The sequence below is a fragment of the Schistocerca serialis genome, chromosome 2 (assembly GCF_023864345.2).
Source record: "Schistocerca serialis cubense isolate TAMUIC-IGC-003099 chromosome 2, iqSchSeri2.2, whole genome shotgun sequence".
NCBI classification, from domain to species: Eukaryota; Metazoa; Arthropoda; class Insecta; order Orthoptera; family Acrididae; genus Schistocerca; species Schistocerca serialis.
In genome coordinates, this window is record NC_064639.1 from 854109911 (window position 1) to 854128786 (window position 18876).

Sequence of the window (18876 nt, forward strand, 5' to 3'; positions counted from 1 at the left end):
ATGGCAATCAGTTTCAAACCCGACACGACTTTCTGCTATTAGTGAATGCAGGCCGGCCTCAAGCACTTTCCGAGCGAACATTTCGAAGGAAACTTCATGCAGTGTATGTTTCAAGCCGGGTACCTCGCAAAAGCCCATTTCTGACAATGACACATCAAGACGTACATCTACAGTGGGCCAAATAATGCAGAAACTGGACATTAGCTGATTCGAGGCGTATAGAGTAGTAAGACGCGTTATGGTTTTTTTCTCTCTTCAGATGATACAAGACGTCGAGTGCATGACGTCCCAACGAGGTGTTTAACCCACAGTGTGTGGAGGGTGAAGTTCAGACTAGAGGTGGATCAGTGATGTTTTTGAGAGTGTTTTTCGTGCCATGACTTGGGTTCACTCACTCAGGTTACCGTGAACATGATCCAAGAAGTTTACTTGAACATTCTCGGTGTTGCCCTCCCTTTTGTCTGCAGACACCCTGGACAACGGGATACTAACCTGACTGTTGCCCCCTCCCCACCCCCCCTCCCACCTATGTCAACGATATTCCGAGCCCCGTTTTTTGCCCTTCATGGCAAGCCATTCTGGGCTTACAATTCAGTCAAGATAATGCTGACTCGCACACGGCGAGAGTCTCTGCTGCTTGTCTTCGGCTTGCCAAACCCTACCTTGGCCAGTAAAGTCGTCAGATATTCCCAAACTGAAAAATTTGGAGGATTTTGGGCAGCGCCCTCGAATCAGCTCGGGATTTTGACAATTTAATGCGCCAGTCGGGCAGAATTTGGCATAATATCCATCAGGAGGATATCAAACAACTTTTTCAATAAATGCCAAGCCGAATAACTGCTTGCATAACGACCAGAGGCGGACCAATATGATATTGACTTGCTCAGTTTGTGAAGCCATTTCTCTTGAATAAATCATTCAGTTTTTCTGAAACTGTAGTCATTTGTTTGTACATGTACATCACATCTACTGATTTCCGTCCCATTGGATAATTTCTTTGTGATGCGGGACAGAGTTTGAACGGGTTCTAGTTGTGTTCTCCATTGGTCAGCTGGTAGAATCGGTGCAGTATTCAGATTTGTGGGTCATTTGGATGTGACAGAGTCTCGATGTTGAGTAGCATGGGAATGTTAGGGCAGACATTTCGTAGTGAAGGTTCTGGTCAACCACGTCTGACCACCAAAAGGTAGAACCACCATATTATACACCAAGCACATCATAACCCCATCACATCTGTGCTTCTGCCATCCAAGAACGAGTAAAGGATGCTCTGCACCATTTTGTGTCATCCTGCACCATTGTTCAGAGACTAGCAGCAGCTGACCTGGTGAATTACTGCCTCAAGCGTAGGCTGCAATAAACAGCTGCATTTGGAGATGTGCTGTGACTGGGATGCAAGGACTGCTAATGAACGGCATTGCATCACGACCATCATTTACGAGTATGGTGGCGACTGGGAGACAGGTCCTATTTTTCCAATGTTTTGAAGAGTCACAGTGGTGTTACTTCTGGCATCATGGTCCAGAGGGCCATCAGGTCAAGAGTGGTAGTGATTGAGGATACTCTGACCGCACAACAATACATCAAGGACATCATGCGTCCTCATGTGTTATCTCCCATCCGACATTATAGTGGTTCCATTTTTTAACAGGCTAGTGATCGTACACTCATAGCCTGTGTCTCTATGAATTGTCTGTGTAATGTTGAGTTACCCCTGTTACCAGAAAAAGATCCACAGACCTGTCCCCGACAGAACACGTATGGGACCAGCTCGGACGTCAACTCCGTCCCAGTGCTAACATCCATGATATCAAGTGCCAGTTACAACAGGTGTGTGGCAACTTGTTTCCGGAGAGGATAAAATAGCTTCATTACACCCTTTCAGAACGAATTACTGTGTGGGTACAGACCGAGGGGGTGTAACATCCTACTGATAAGTGGCCTCAAACTACCATGTTCTTTGTAAATTTGGTTCTATCCTGTAGTTATTGAAACAACGTCTCTCTCTTTCTCTCAAGCCGCGAAGTTTCATTTATTTTACTCCTACCCACTGGGTCGTTCCCTTTTTTTGCCCAGCAGTGTATATTGCGTCTAACCAGCTTGTTTCGATAACTGAGTCAAAACACCTAGACTGTTCCTTTGAACCTATTACAACAGTTATTCATGCATTTGAAAATATTTACGATTTCATAACATGGTGATTGCCATTTTGGACCTTTAATATTCAAATGAAAGTCTATAGAATTCTTCAACTACTCTGCAGTTTTTTATTTCGTACAACAAATGTATTCAAACTCTCTCAACATAGAAACAGGGTATAGAAAACAACACACTGGCGTAGGTGATTTGTTCCGTATTTATTGTAATGTCGTCGTGGCAAAAAATATTGAGCGTGTCACACTCTGCAACATTTTGGAAGCCTGTTTTAGCTGAAAGTCACGTTTTACATGTTATCGATAACACGAAGGGAGAGTAATTCATGTACTTTATTGGTAAGAAACTATAAAGAAACTGGAGTTGTTACTTACGAATGTGGCCTGGAACAAGGTGATGCACGCCCCTGATGCACTGCACATGAACTGCGTCATGGCCACAGGACTCATCACACGCTGCAGCTTCTTCAGTGAGCTGCAAACGATAGCAAGCACTTGTTAGGTGGTACTCATTCATCTATTCATAGCTGCCAGTACTAAGCAAGTAGTGCAGTGATGTGAAACCCTTTTTTCCCACCACGCTCTTCGTTTAAAATGCAAAACGAACATGTGTGGCTTTTATATACTACGCAGATTACTGGGGACCTGCTGACAACTGCTTGCCGAACGCCGATGTTCAACGCTCCGATTTAATTTTTTTTTAAACAGGAAACAAACTGACGCTTTCTGTTGACACTGCACGTCGCATGAAAGGCGTGATGAGCAGTAATTGTTTGCAATGACTCCAGCTGAGCAATGCAAAAACGAAATTACAAATATCTACCAAAACACAAGAAAAAATCCACCTGACGACTCTTAGGAGAGACACCCGGTATATTCACTGACGGAAAAAAAAACAACACGAAGAAGGAGTTGTGCAACATAAACGAAAGTTAGATGTGTTTCTACGTCTGAAAGACGATGTCTATTCAAATTTGCACCAGTCGCGTGAGAGAGCCGCTAGAACGCCACTAAGAGGATGTAAATCAGGTTTGCTGTAAATACACGCTTTAACTGTCGTGACCGTTAGTTACCTTTGAGATTGGACGCGGTGAGTTGATGTTAGTCAAGAATGCCTTTAACGCGACAAAAAACGCCATTATCAACATCTCACTGAGATGGAACGAGGTCGTGTTATAGGGCTACAAGAATCTGGATGTTCCTTCTGCGATATTAACGGAAAGACTTGGCAGGAATGTAGCCACTGTACATGACTGTTGGCAGCGGTGGTCACAAGAATTTATGGTAGCAAAAAGACCGAACTACGGACGGCCATGTGTGTCGCATCCCGGCACAGCCTCACTATACCAGAATGAAGTAAGTGCGAACTGCGAAGCGCAATCGGGACGTTAACGACAATGGGTTAGTTAAAAATTGCTGTCAACCTTTATATCGGAGATGAGAGGGAGAGAATCTCCTTGGTTTGAAGCAAATAAGTTTCCTGAAAATAGGTTACAGAATTGTAATAGGCAGAAAAGGCTGGTTAGTTTCTATCAAATTTATTCTCACATATACTTATGTGAGGTGTTGGACCATAAACCCCTTAGTAAAATTCAGTCTATTTATTCGGACTTGCTACTTCAAAGCTAATTACCGGCACATATAAGAAACAAGTACAAAGCAATCATTTGTTCTTGGTTAGCACTGGAATCTCTCTAAGTAATTGAGACAAAGACTGACAGCCTCTATTCAACACCATTCCAATGAAACTCTAAATATCCTACTTGACCTGCAGTTCCTGAGCGTCCACCAGAGTCTATCACCGTCTTCTCGTAGTTGAAGTCTTTATCAGCTGTATCGGCTGCTATGGGCCTACTCGACCCCGCTGGCACTGGCTCTGAATCTGCATCTGAATCTCTGCTTCTAGCTATTCTGCTGCCTGGCCTTTTATTTCGTTTCTCATGTACTTGTGTGCACAGAAGTTAATTTGTTTCACAAGACCCTTTCATTTCTAAGTGATCGGACTGCACAAGATGCCTGTGGTTCCTCCCAACACTCTTGTTTCTAATTGATCGGCTTGCACAAGAATGCCTTCGGTTGCACACGACACTTTCGTTTCTAGCTGCACACAACTTAATTTGGTTCCACCAGAGTCTTTTCTGCACATGACTGACTCTCTCTCTTGTTGTATTATCACCCTGGTGTTTGCGTCTTCCATTGCGCAAGTTTGATTCATGCTGCTTCCTCTGGCAGGAAGTCATACACTAAGTTATTTGATCAACAAGCCATAGTTGGCAGCCTCCGCCGCTTATCTTGTCCCTACGTCCTGGTGGACTATTTCTTAATGTCGGCTGGCTGTTTGCCTAAGGAGCCTGGACTCTTATTATCGTCACAAAAGCAAAAATAAAAATAAAAATTTTCTGCGGTCGCAACACATGGCACTACCAAGAGAGAAGATCAAAGTATTCGGTGTATGCCTCTGGCGCATCGTACTGCTTCAGCAGCAGCTGCCACCACAGTGACACAACGAACTGTTATAAATTCATTACTTCAAGGACAGCTCTGAGCCAGACTCCCTGTAGCGTGCTTTCCACTGACCCCGACCTACTGCCATTTGCGACTGCAGCGGTGTCAAGCGAAGACGCATTGGAGGGCAAGGTGGAGGTCTGTTGTGTTTTCCAATGAAAGGTGGTTCTGCCTCGGTACCAGTGATGGCTGAGTGTTAGTTAGTAGAAGGCCAGTTGGGCAGCAACCAACCTATCTGCATGCTGGACACCCTGGACCTACACCTAGAGTTGTGGTCTGGGGTGTGATTAGTACGATGGTAGAAGTACTCTCGTGGTTATCCCACGCACCCTAACTGCAAATTTCAAAGTCCATCTGGTGATTCGATCCGTTGCGTTGCCATCCATAAACATCTTACCAGGGATGTTTTCCAACATGATAAAGCTCGCCCACATATCGCTGTTGCAGCCAAATATGCTCTACAGGGTGTCGACATGTTGCCTTGGCCTACTCGGTCACCAGATCTGTCTCCAATCAAGAACGTATGGAGCATCATCGGACGACAACTCCAGCGTCACCCACAACCAGAATTCTTTATCCCTTTATTGATCGACCAAATGGAATGGGCTTGGAAGTCCTTCCCACAAACTGACATCCGGCACCTGTACTTTGCAAGCTTGCATTCAACGTTCTGGCGGTTATACCGGTTATTAAGTTACCAACACTTCACATTTACACTAGCTTATCTCGAGCATACATTAAGCTGTGATCTTCCGGTGTTAATCACTTAAATATGTTACCTGGACAAATGTATTCCAAAAATTTCGTTACTCTACATTAATTTTTTTTGGTGTTGTGATTTTGTTCCGTCAGCGTATTATTTTATCGATACAGTAAGCTCTAATGGTGAAGTAAGGTCTAAGCAAAATCTATAGCAGAAGACAGGGTCATAAAATGGAGGCCACGCCTTTTATATTTTCTAAGAACTAACGAGGAGAGCGTAAATGACCAACGCGAAGTTTGAATTACGCGTGCAAGCGTTTCTGGAATCTAATTAGACCGACAGTCAAAGATATGAAAAACGCGTAAAAGTGAATCAAAGTAAAATGGTACATTGTAAAGTAGTATAGAAATGTTGAGGGCCATCCTTAACATTGACATAGCTCCATTCAGCAATACTAAACAGTCCTCCAAAGTAGTACGTTCAGTCAACGATTTAACAATTGCAAATTTCAGGGAAAGCCTACAGCAGTTAGACTGGGATGAGGTGTACCGTGAACCTGATGCCAATTTAAAATATAATTTATTTCATGACATTTTTGTAAATGCATTTGAAAACTGCTTCCCCAAGAAAATAGTTAAATATACTCGTAAGAAACCTTGTAACATACCATGGCTTACTAAGGGTATAAAAATATCTTGTAACCGGAAAAGGGAAATGTATCTGACAGCAAGAAAGAGTAGTGACCCAGAAACTATCAAACATTATAAAAACTACTGTGTTATATTAAGAAAAGTTATTAAAAAATCCAGAAGTATGTGTATCATGTCTGAAATCAGCAACTCTGATAATAAAATTAAAACAATTTGGAATATTATTAAAAGAGAAACAGGTCAACCAAGAGCACAGGAAGACAGTATTACCATCAAATTGAATGAAAACTTTACGAACAAAAAGTCAGAAGTTGAAAACATTTTTAATAATCAATTTCCAAATGTTGTGGATATACACTCCTGGAAATGGAAAAAAGAACACATTGACACCGGTGTGTCAGACCCACCATACTTGCTCCGGACACTGCGAGAGGGCTGTACAAGCAATGATCACACGCACGGCACAGCGGACACACCAGGAACCGCGGTGTTGGCCGTCGAATGGCGCTAGCTGCGCAGCATTTGTGCACCGCCGCCGTCAGTGTCAGCCAGTTTGCCGTGGCATACGGAGCTCCATCGCAGTCTTTAACACTGGTAGCATGCCGCGACAGCGTGGACGTGAACCGTATGTGCAGTTGACGGACTTTGAGCGAGGGCGTATAGTGGGCATGCGGGAGGCCGGGTGGACGTACTGCCGAATTGCTCAACACGTGGGGCGTGAGGTCTCCACAGCACATCGATGTTGTCGCCAGTGGTCGGCGGAAGGTGCACGTGCCCGTCGACCTGGGACCGGACCGCAGCGACGCACGGATGCACGCCAAGACCGTAGGATCCTACGCAGTGCCGTAGGGGACCACACCGCCACTTCCCAGCAAATTAGGGACACTGTTGCTCCTGGGGTATCGGCGAGGACCATTCGCAACCGTCTCCATGAAGCTGGGCTACGGTCCCGCACACCGTTAGGCCGTCTTCCGCTCACGCCCCAACATCGTGCAGCCCGCCTCCAGTGGTGTAGCGACAGGCGTGAATGGAGGGACGAATGGAGACGTGTCGTCTTCAGCGATGAGAGTCGCTTCTGCCTTGGTGCCAATGATGGTCGTATGCGTGTTTGGCGCTGTGCAGGTGAGCGCCACAATCAGGACTGCATACGACCGAGGCACACAGGGCCAACACCCAGCATCATGGTGTGGGGAGCGATCTCCTACACTGGCCGTACACCACTGGTGATCGTCGAGGGGACACTGAATAGTGCACGGTACATCCAAACCGTCATCGAACCCATCGTTCTACCATTCCTAGACCGGCAAGGGAACTTGCTGTTCCAACAGGACAATGCACGTCCGCATGTATCCCGTGCCACCCAACGTGCTCTAGAAGGTGTAAGTCAACTACCCTGGCCAGCAAGATCTCCGGATCTGTCCCCCATTGAGCATGTTTGGGACTGGATGAAGCGTCGTCTCACGCGCTCTGCACGTCCAGCACGAAAACTGGTCCAACTGAGGCGCCAGGTGGAAATGGCATGGCAAGCCGTTCCACAGGACTACATCCAGCATCTCTACGATCGTCTCCATGGGAGAATAGCAGCCTGCATTGCTGCGAAAGGTGGATATACACTGTACTAGTGCCGACATTGTGCATGCTCTGTTGCCTGTGTCTATGTGCCTGTGGTTCTGTCAGTGTGATCATGTGATGTATCTGACCCCAGGAATGTGTCAATAAAGTTTCCCCTTCCTGGGACAATGAATTCACGGTGTTCTTATTTCAATTTCCAGGAGTGTAGTAGGATCCAGGTGTTCATCAGAAGATGCTAGGCTGTTAACGGAAGAGGTCATACCTACGCAATTTGATACAATTGAAATCTCACCCACTTCTCCCTCTGAAATTAGGAAAATAATAAACTTGCTTAAAAGCAAAAACTCACATGGAATTGATGGCATTTCCAGCAAAATACTAAAAGCTTGTTCTCAACAGATAAGTAAGATTCTCAGCCACCTGTGTAATAGCTCTCTGGAACAGGGCATTTTCCCTGATAGACTGAAATATGCTATTGTTATACCTTTGCATAAAAAGGGGGATAGATCTGATGTCAACAATTACCGTCCAATCTCCCTTCTAACAGCTTTATCCAAAATTTTTGAGAAAGTAATGTATTCAAGAGTAGCTTCACATATCTGTAAAAATAAAGTACTAACAAAATGTCAGTTTGGTTTCCAGAAAGGTTTTTCAACAGAAAATGCCATATATGCTTTCACCAATCAAATTTTGAATTATCTGAATAACCGAACACCACCCATTGGTGGTATGCTATTGTTATACCTTTGCATAAAAAGGGGGATAGATCTGATGTCAACAATTACCGTCCAATCTCCCTTCTAACAGCTTTATCCAAAATTTTTGAGAAAGTAATGTATTCAAGAGTAGCTTCACATATCTGTAAAAATAAAGTACTAACAAAATGTCAGTTTGGTTTCCAGAAAGGTTTTTCAACAGAAAATGCCATATATGCTTTCACCAATCAAATTTTGAATTATCTGAATAACCGAACACCACCCATTGGGATTTTTTGTGATCTCTCAAAGGCTTTTGATTGTGTAAATGATTGTATCGTGGCGGCTGCAGTGTAACACGTGTTAAGTTCGGCTCGCGAAATTTAGTTGATTTCGAAGGTGTTCTCGCAGGTGGTGCTGTCTAGTACAAGTGGAAATCGTGTAAACAACAGTGTTCTGTGCAGTAGTGCTATTTTTTTTCTGTGCTCCGCCAATATCTTCGAGAAAATGGTAAACACAAGAGTGAACAGCAGCGCGTCCAGCAGCGGGGAAGCCGCAGGTGCGGCGGGTCTGCTCTTGGGGGAAGGTGCAGCCGCGGCTCCCGGTGTAGCGGAGCTGGTCCGCTCTGAGGTAAACGCTGCGCTTCGCGATAAAAACAATCTCGATCTGATAGCAGGCACTATATCAGATACTGTAACGACAGCAGTATTGGCCAAAATGCGTGAAACTGTTGAGGCCAATACTGCCGAAATTACAGCACTAAAAAAGTCGGTGTCTGAATACGAGAAAAAGACACGAGAGTTAGAAGTGAAACTATCTGCCGCAACAGACGAGCTAGAACAGTACCAAAGGCGAAATAGTCTACGACTGTTTGGAGTAGCAGAAAATAAGGAAGAAGACACAGACAACCTGCTTATAGAGGTTGCGCGTGAAAAATTAGGTGTTGAAGTGACCAAGGCAGACATTGACAGGAGCCATCGGGTGGGACGAAAACTACCAGGTGCTACCAAACCTCGTCCAATAATAATTAAATTTCTCTCGTACCGGAAAAGGGCAGAGATCTTTACCCAGAAGACGAAGTTACCAAGGACAGGGCTTACAATAAGGGAAGATCTGACACACGAACGGCTAAAGATTTTAAACAGTGCCATATCCCATTTCGGTCTTCAGAATGTGTGGACTCAGGATGGCAGAGTAATCATTAAGACAGCAGCTGGAAAGAAGACAGTCACAAACATGACAGAACTGAATAGTATTAAGTGAAGCTACTCGAGCCAAAAGTGCAAACTTAACACCATTTGCAAATTGTAACAGCCCTATACTCAGATATAGTCTTGTAACTGTATTAACTTTTCAATTATAGCCATATTTGTACCTTCAACTAATTGTTTTTGTAACTATATTAACTTTTCACTATTTTTTTGTGTCTGTAGCTCTAACCATTACTTAATTTTAGTTACTGCTAATACTTTTTTCATTTTCTCAGTTTATTCTCTTCCATTCTGTAATAGTTCTATTGCAATTATTAGTCTCTCCTTTAGTTCATTAATCACCCATCTCTTTGGTTTAAATTGTTCATAACAAAAATCACCATCAGTATCACTTTAGCAAATTTCAATCTAATTGTAGCTTCCTACGATAATCACTACCAGTATCACTTTAGTAAATTTCAATTTAATTCTAGCTTCCTACGATAATCTATTAATTATTAAGCTTACTTCTCTCTGCTGGCAGCATCGGCCTCTTAAATCACTCCCCTTTCCCTTACTTCCACCCTAACCTGTTTCAAATACGCTAATTACATTTCTCCTCTTACGACATAGGATACACAGTGACACACAGCCGTCACTATTATTGGTCATATTCTCCTTGCACCGAATACCACTAATCCATTTTCTATACTCCCGCAACCTCAGGAAATCTCTTGCAGTCGCCTTTCTTTCGGCACTTGCGGAGTCACAAACAGGGCGCACAAAATCTCGGACACCCCTGTGTTATGTCACTTGGCGGAAGCACTGGCCAGTGCCCCTCGCGGCAGGTAGTGCCTAACAAAGGGACAAACCAGTCTGCCACCCTACTCCAGGCTGCTCAGCGGAACGCGTCAGAGCTTTTAGCAGCTCACTGCAACATCCAGTCTTTACCTGCACATTACGAAGAACTTAGCCCGCTCTTCAACCAACTAAACTACCACGTAATCCTCTTATCCGAAACGTGGTTGAAACCACACATATCCTCTGCATCTATTCATCTCCCAGGGTACACATTTCTTAGGGCAGACAGATCAAAAAAGCGAGGTGGCGGGGTCGGCGCATATATACGAACAGATCTCAAAGCGAAAGTCTTATGTACGTCAAATCCTGCTGAAGAAAAAGAGGCTGCATTCATGTTCATTGAAATAAATATACAAAGTCGGAAATTCTTGACTGGCGTCGTGTACAAGCCGCCAAAAATAAACTCAATGAGTTCCTTCCAGTCGGAATTACATTCACTCCAGTGTCAATACGAACATGTCATCGTAATGGGTGACTTGAACGTAGACCTGCTAAGAGACACTCCGTCCGCAATAAACCTAAGAAGATTGTTTAGTTGCAATAGCATGAACATTCTTCCATTACAACCTACACACCATACGGCGCACAGTCATACTCTTATAGACGTAATCGCAACGAAACAGACTGACAAAGTAAGAGATGTTGGTCAAACATCGGCCCCTGGCCTCTCAGCACATGATGTAATATTCCTGGCCTACTATGTGCAGCCCCCGAGGATCAAATCGCGTTACATAACTTGTAGGAACATGAAACATATTGACCTTGACGCTCTAACAGCCGATTGCTCAGAAATCTCATGGCATCAAATAATCAGAGAATCTACAATCGACAGCAAAATTAATGAACTTGGTGATAAACTCACTGCCCCCTATGACAAATATGCACCTGTGCGCACAATCCATGTAAGAAAATCTCCTGCTCCATGGCTGACAGCTGAATTACGTCAAATGATGACTAATAGGGATGCTGCCCACAGGCGTTTCAAGGCAGATCCGAAACCCGAGCGTTTCGAAGAATACAGAAAGCTACGGAACAGAGTGAAACAATGCATTCGCAATGCTAAAATCGGGCACGCTCGCTCCCTTGTATGCAGCGATCTGACGCCCACGACTCTATGGAAGAATCTCTGTAGCTTGGGGGTCGGAAAGGCAAAATCGGAAACTACTTTTCATGTGTCAGCTAACGAATTAAATGAATTCTTCTCTGCACCTCTGAATACCAGCACGGCTGATAATTACCGTCCACAAGAATCCCCAAACAGGATAACTAACAATGATAGCTTCCACCTAAAACATGTAACAACAAATACGGCAAGAAAAGCAATAATGAGAATCTCTTCTGATGCTATAGGCAACGACAGTATCGGTACAACCATGATTAAGAATGTTGCCGATATCTTAGTACCTGTCTTAACTGACATATTTAATTTTTCCCTCGTGAACAGAATATACCCCACTGCATGGAAAAGAAGCATAATTCGACCCATCCCTAAGATCGAAAACCCGCAACTGCCTAGTGATTACCGACCAATTAGCATACTGCCTGCTGTTTCCAAAGCACTCGAATATATTGTTCATGACCAAATCACTGAACACTTGCATGAATTCAGCCTATATGACAAATTTCAATCCGGTTTCCGTAAACATCACAGCACAAACACTGCTCTAATTAAAGTCACAGATGACCTGAGGCAACAATATTGACGCTATTGGACTTCAGCAAAGCTTTTGACACTGTTAACTTTGACATATTGCTCAGAAAAATGCAACAGCTTAATTTCTCTGATAGTGCAATGAGATGGTTTGAAAGCTACTTAAAAGACAGACAGCAATGTGTTGTCTGCGTAAATGAAAAATCTTCCTGGAAACATGTTTCCTCGGGAGTGCCACAAGGATCAGTCTTAGGACCACTTTTGTTTTCCTTATATGTCAACGATATTTCGTCGGTTCTGTCCTCCTGTAAATATCATTTCTATGCCGACGACCTCCAGCTCTACCTAAGTGTCAGACCTGAAGACATAAACACTGCAATCGCTCAGATGAATGATGATCTGTCTTCGGTAGTGACATGGGCGAAAAGCCTGGGGCTTAAACTAAATGCAAAAAAGACGCAAGTAATCTTAATAGCCCATCAGAAATTAATAAGTTCAGATTTCCGCTAACGGCTACCTCCTATTCTGCTCGACGGTACTCCAATACCATATCAGAAAACAGTGAAGAACTTGGGTGTAACTTTGGATGAGCATCTCAACTGGGTGGAGAATACAGTCGCAGTGTGCCGAAAGACGTCTGCTTGTCTCTATGCTCTCAAAAAGTTTCGGAACATATTTCCACAGGACTTGAAACGCCAGCTCGTGCAAGCACTCGTTCTACCCAACCTCCACTATTGTGATGTGATTCAACAAGGCACGAGTAGTGAAAACAAAAGACGGCTAGAGCTAACCATGAATGCCTGTGTGCGTTACACCTGCAACATTCGCCAATATGATCATGTTAGTGCTTCATACTCCGAGCTAAAGTGGCTGCGGCCGGACAAATTGCATGACTACCACACTCTATGTCTACTTCACAGACTTCTCGTCGCGCAAGCACCCCAGTACCTTGCTTCAGAGATTAAAAACCTGTCATGCCATCATAATCGAAACACGAGGTCACTCTTATTTGGTATCCTAACTGTGCCCACTCACAAAACAAAAACTTTTGCAAACTCCTTCTCAGTTGCCGCTGTCCGCCTCTGGAACAAACTGCCCCTTACCTTGCGCAAAATTCAATCTCCTGCTGCTTTTAAGAAGAAGTTGAAGCATTTCCTACTATCATCCTCATAAAGTTCTCCACAAAATTAATGTACCAGGCCAATCCTCTCATCTGTCAAATAGCAAAGCTAGCGTCTCCTATCTTGCTCCTGAGATGCCTTCCCCTTCATCTATCTCTATTAGCCAGGCAATCTTCTTTTCCTTTATATTTCCTTAATTATGTTTCATCATGTCTATTCTTCTCCTCCCTTCACCATGAGTCTCCCTCATACTCCCTGCTGCCAGCACTCCTATCTAAAATTTGTCTCTTCAATAATGTCTAATTATAACAGTACTTATGATCTACAAATATAAACTCTATATGTATGTATTTTTCCAGGTGTACCTTTCTAATTGTTTATTTCACTTTTTGTACTAGATGTAGTTTAACATGCCTACTAAAACGTATGAATGTAAAATAAGTAGAATGCCTGGTTAGATGTAAGAGAGGGCCTGATGGCCCTAATCTTGCCAGGTTAGTGAATAAATAAATAAATAAATCATAAAATTCTGCTAGACAAGCTCAAGTATTGTGGCATGAGTGGGACAGTGCACAAATGGTTTAATTCGTACCTAACTGGAAGAGTGCAGAAAGTTGAAATAAGTAGTTCTCATAATATGCAAAGATCAGCACATTCCTCAAACTGGGGAACTATCAAGAATGGGGTTCCACAAGGGTCAGTCTTGGGTCTTTTGTTGTTCTTAATATATATTAATGACTTGTCATTCTATATTCATGAAGAGGCAGAGTTAGTTCTCTTTGCTGATGATACAAGTATAGTAATCACACCTGACAAACAAGAATTAACTGATGAAATTGTCAATACTGTCTTTCAGAAAATTACTAAGTGGTTCCTTGTAAATGGACTCTCACTGAATTTTGATAAGATACAGTACATACAGTTCTGTACTGTGAATGGTATGACACCATTAATAAATATAGACCTTAATCAGAAGCATATAGCTAAGGTAGAATATTCCAAATTTTTAGGTGTGTCCATTGATGAGCGATTAAATTGGAAGAAACACATTGATGATCTGCTGAAATGTTTGAGTTCAGCTACTTATGCAATAAGGGTCATTGCAAATTTTGGTGATAAACATCTTAGTAAATTAGCTTACTACGCCTATTTTCACTCATTGCTTTCATATGGCATCATATTTTGGGGTAATTCATCACTGAGGAATAAAGTATTTATTGCACAAAAGCGTGTAATCAGAATAATAGCTGGAGTCCACCCAAGATCATCCTGCAGACATTTATTTAAGGATCTAGGGATATTCACAGTAGCTTCTCAGTATATATACTCTCTTATGAAATTTGTTATTAACAACCAAACCCAATTCAAAAGTAATAGCAGTGTGCATAACTACAATACTAGGAGAAAGGATGATCTTCACTATTCAAGATTAAATCTAACTTTGGCACAGAAAGGGGTGAATTATACTGGCACTAAAGTCTTTGGTCACTTACCAAATAGTGATAAAAGTCTGACAGATAACCAACAAGTATTTAAGAAGAAATTAAAAGAATTTCTGAATGACAACTCCTTCTACTCCTTAGAGGAATTTTTAGATATAAATTAAGAAAAAAAACAAAAAAAATTAAAAAATAAATAAATAATAAAAAAATAAAATAAATAAAATAAAAACACAAAAAAATAAAAAAGTTGTTATATTAACTGAAGTATGTTGTTAAATTAACTTAATTATGTCATGCATTGGAAAATTTGACTCATTTCACATCATTATGAAATATCGTATTCATGATCCATGGAACTAGTACTAATCTAATCTAATCTAATCTAATCTTGTTTGTGCTGCAGTAAGGCGCTTGCTCAAATTAATTTTGTATTGTGCTGAGTCATAGATTAATTTTTGAGATTGTTATACTTTATTATTGCAAAAGCTGTTCAAGCAAATTTTAATATCAAATGCAGAAACAAATCAGACATTTTCAATTTGTATTTTGTTTCGTTAATGCTACCAGCAATCAAACAGTCAATGATAACTCATGTTAAGTTCCCTCAATTTGCAGGTGAACAATGTTAAGTACTCACTGACGAATTTTTCTGATTAAAATGTTTGGTAGAATTTACCATTTTAAAGTGTGTGCTGTAGCAACATACTTGAAAACAAGGACATTCTTGGATAAAACAGTCACATTGCATGTACCCGAAAGTAGTCAGGTAAAGAGACAGCAGAGACATTTTGTTTGTCTGGGTTGCATACATTTAGCGGCAACCATACATTCAGGGGTAAATTATTCCCCTTCTCCTCCCCTTAACCTGTTTTTATGCTAATTGATTTATGATCCCATGCCGTCGATTTGTCACACCCTGGAGATAATCTGTCCTTCTGGGAAACTCCCCCACCCCTCCCCAACATCTCCTCCTCCCCACCCTTTGGGAAAAGGGACACTTTCTCTTTGTCACCTTTTCCCAATTCAGTTCTGAGCCTCTTTCCCCCCTCCTGGGAAATCCCTCACCTCCCCCACTCCTTCTCACCCCTCTCCCATATGGAAATTGGTGGGAAAAAGACTCAGTTGTTACTGGAAAGGAAGAATCAAATGATACGAAATTCAGATCAGTGTTCAATTCAATTAGCATATCCTTTATTTCATCAGTTTGAGGAAGAGAGGGCTCCCCCACTTGAGTAGAGCTCACATGTGCACCCCACACCACCACTTCCTATGATGTAATAATTGTAAGCACTGAGGGATGGAATGAAGTGCAGTATATTGGCTGCTATTTTGAGTCACCTACGCATGTGTCAGCTGGCTACATCGTGGAGTAACAAGCAAGCAAATCTGCATGCTGCAGATGTCAAACCCCTCCCAATATCTTAATTACAGATCGCGATATTAAATACCATTGCCCATGGATCACTTTGAAATTCCAATCCCAGAAAACCGCCTTTGTTCACTCTCAAGTGGCTAGAACTTGTTGTAACACACATGCCTCAAACCCATATACTGAGGTGATGTGCCTATGCACCTCAGGGATTAAGCGTTAGATTTGCCACTCTTAGCCTACTAAATACTTCGGCCAGTCGTTCCACATGATCTTCTACACTCCTGGAAATGGAAAAAGAACACATTGACACCGATGTGTCAGACCCACCATACTTGCTCCGGACACTGCGAGAGGGCTGTACAAGCAATGATCACACGCACGGCACAGCGGACACACCAGGAACCGCGGTGTTGGCCGTGGAATGGCGCTAGCTGCGCAGCATTTGTGCACCGCCGCCGTCAGTGTCAGCCAGTTTGCCGTGGCATACGGAGCTCCATCGCAGTCTTTAACACTGGTAGCATACCGCGACAGCGTGGACGTGAACCGTATGTGCAGTTGACGGACATTGAGCGAGGGCGTATAGTGGGCATGCGGGAGGCCAGGTGGACGTACCGCCGAATTGCTCAACACGTGGGGCGTGAGGTCTCCACAGTACATCGATGTTGTCGCCAGTGGTCGGCGGAAGGTGCACGTGCCCGTCGACCTGGGACCGGACCGCAGCGACGCACGGATGCACGCCAAGACCGTAGGATCCTACGCAGTGCCGTAGGGGACCACACCGCCACTTCCCAGCAAATTAGGGACACTGTTGCTCCTGGGGTATCGGCGAGGACCATTCGCAACCGTCTCCATGAAGCTGGGATACGGTCCCGCACACCGTTAGGCCGTCTTCCGCTCACGCCCCAACATCGTGCAGCCCGCCTCCAGTGGTGTCGCGACAGGCGTGAATGGAGGGACGAATGGAGACGTGTCGTCTTCAGCGATGAGAGTCGCTTCTGCCTTGGTGCCAATGATGGTCGTATGCGTGTTTGGCGCCGTGCAGGTGAGCGCCACAATCAGGACTGCATACGACCGAGGCACACAGGGCCAACACCCAGCATCATGGTGTGGGGAGCGATCTCCTACACTGGCCGTACACCACTGGTGATCGTCGAGGGGACACTGAATAGTGCACGGTACATCCAAACCGTCATCGAACCCATCGTTCTACCATTCCTAGACCGGCAAGGGAACTTGCTGTTCCAACAGGACAATGCACGTCCGCATGTATCCCGTGCCACCCAACGTGCTCTAGAAGGTGTAAGTCAACTACCCTGGCCAGCAAGATCTCCGGATCTGTCCCCCATTGAGCATGTTTGGGACTGGATGAAGCGTCGTCTCACGCGCTCTGCACGTCCAGCACGAAAACTGGTCCAACTGAGGCGCCAGGTGGAAATGGCATGGCAAGCCGTTCCACAGGACTACATCCAGCATCTCTACGATCGTCTCCATGGGAGAATAGCAGCCTGCATTGCTGCTAAAGGTGGATTACACTGTACTAGTGCCGACATTGTGCATGCTCTGTTGCCTGTGTCTATGTGCCTGTGGTTCTGTCAGTGTGATCATGTGATGTATCTGACCCCAGGAATGTGTCAATAAAGTTTCCCCTTCCTGGGACAATGAATTCACGGTGTTCTTATTTCAATTTCCAGGAGTGTATATTACGCGGAAAAGTAACAGTATCATCGAGGTATACCACAGCAATCTTCGGTTTCAGTCCCCGAAGCACACCATCTAACGGACGCTGGAAAGTAGCAGGAGCGTTTTTCAATCCAAATGGCATTCTGCGATACTGAAAGTGACCAAGGCTTGTTGTAAAGGCCGTCTTCGGTCTATCCTCGGGACTTACTTCTATCTGATGGTACCCACTCTTTAGATGTAGTGTCGAAAAATATTTACACCGACCTAGGTTGTCCAATGTTTCCGTGATGTTCGGTATTGGATACGCATCTGTTACAGTTCGTGCATTCAAAAAACGATAGTCACAACAAAACCTACACTTTTAGGTACCGTCCAGTGACTTCTTAGGGACTACCACTATGTTGGCAGACCACGGGCTTTCACTGTTCTCTATAATACCGTCCCTTAGCTGTTGATTAATAAATTCTTCCACTAGTGGTTGTAGGTGTTTCGCTATCCTGTATGGTTTTCTATAGACCAGCGGACTATCGCCAGTCGGTGCACGGTGCTGTGTAATAGGAGTTGCTAGTAATGGACCTTCTGAATTAAACAAATCTAAATACTCTAATAACAAAGCCTCCATAGCTTCCAATCACCATTCTTCAAATGACGAATCTTATCACTATAATCACCTTGGGATTCACCTATATCCTCATCGTCGAGTATTTCCAAACTTGCTACCACTAAACCCTTTGGGAGATCCACTTCATCTGCCCCAAAATTATCTACACTGACCTGAATCATCAGTTCCCCATTTATATCTGTTACGCGGGCAACGCTCCTCCTAATTAAACAATGCATTTCATCCAATGCTTTATTGCTCTGCAGTGGCTCCACCACACATAGTCTCTGCTGTGGTACATCGGTACCTACTGGCAGCCAAACTAACTTCCCTGTACCCGAAGGCACTTTGACATGCGTAATCATCTTTAATGCCCTTGTACGCGGTTCAATTGGTGACATCTTAGCAATGGATGCGCCTCGCGACGTAGAATCATTTACAGCTGTTGTACCCATTGAAAACAAGTTTCCACTAAGTTCAACCGTACGCTGTGAAAGACTAATTTTGGCATGGTGTTTATCGAGGAAGTCCAGTCCGAGAATCACAGAATACCCTTGTCCCACAGTTGCCAACACTTCCATTTGCTCTCCGAACTCTACAGTTCCAATCTTAAAAACGAGGTGTGTTGTACCCAATGATTGCAACTCATTATTCCCTACTCCACGTAATCTATATCTAGG

General features: G+C 43.7%; 1 protein-coding gene across 1 annotated transcript in view; it reads right to left on the reverse strand.

The window, feature by feature from the left end:
• The window catches only part of LOC126456465 (odorant receptor Or2-like), a 99155-nt gene that overhangs the window by 69717 nt on the left and 10562 nt on the right, over positions 1-18876 (reverse strand). The window contains exon 2 of the mRNA XM_050092216.1: positions 2529-2628. Within this exon, the coding sequence (XP_049948173.1) occupies positions 2529-2628 (100 nt within the window). The remainder of the gene's footprint in view (positions 1-2528; positions 2629-18876) is intronic.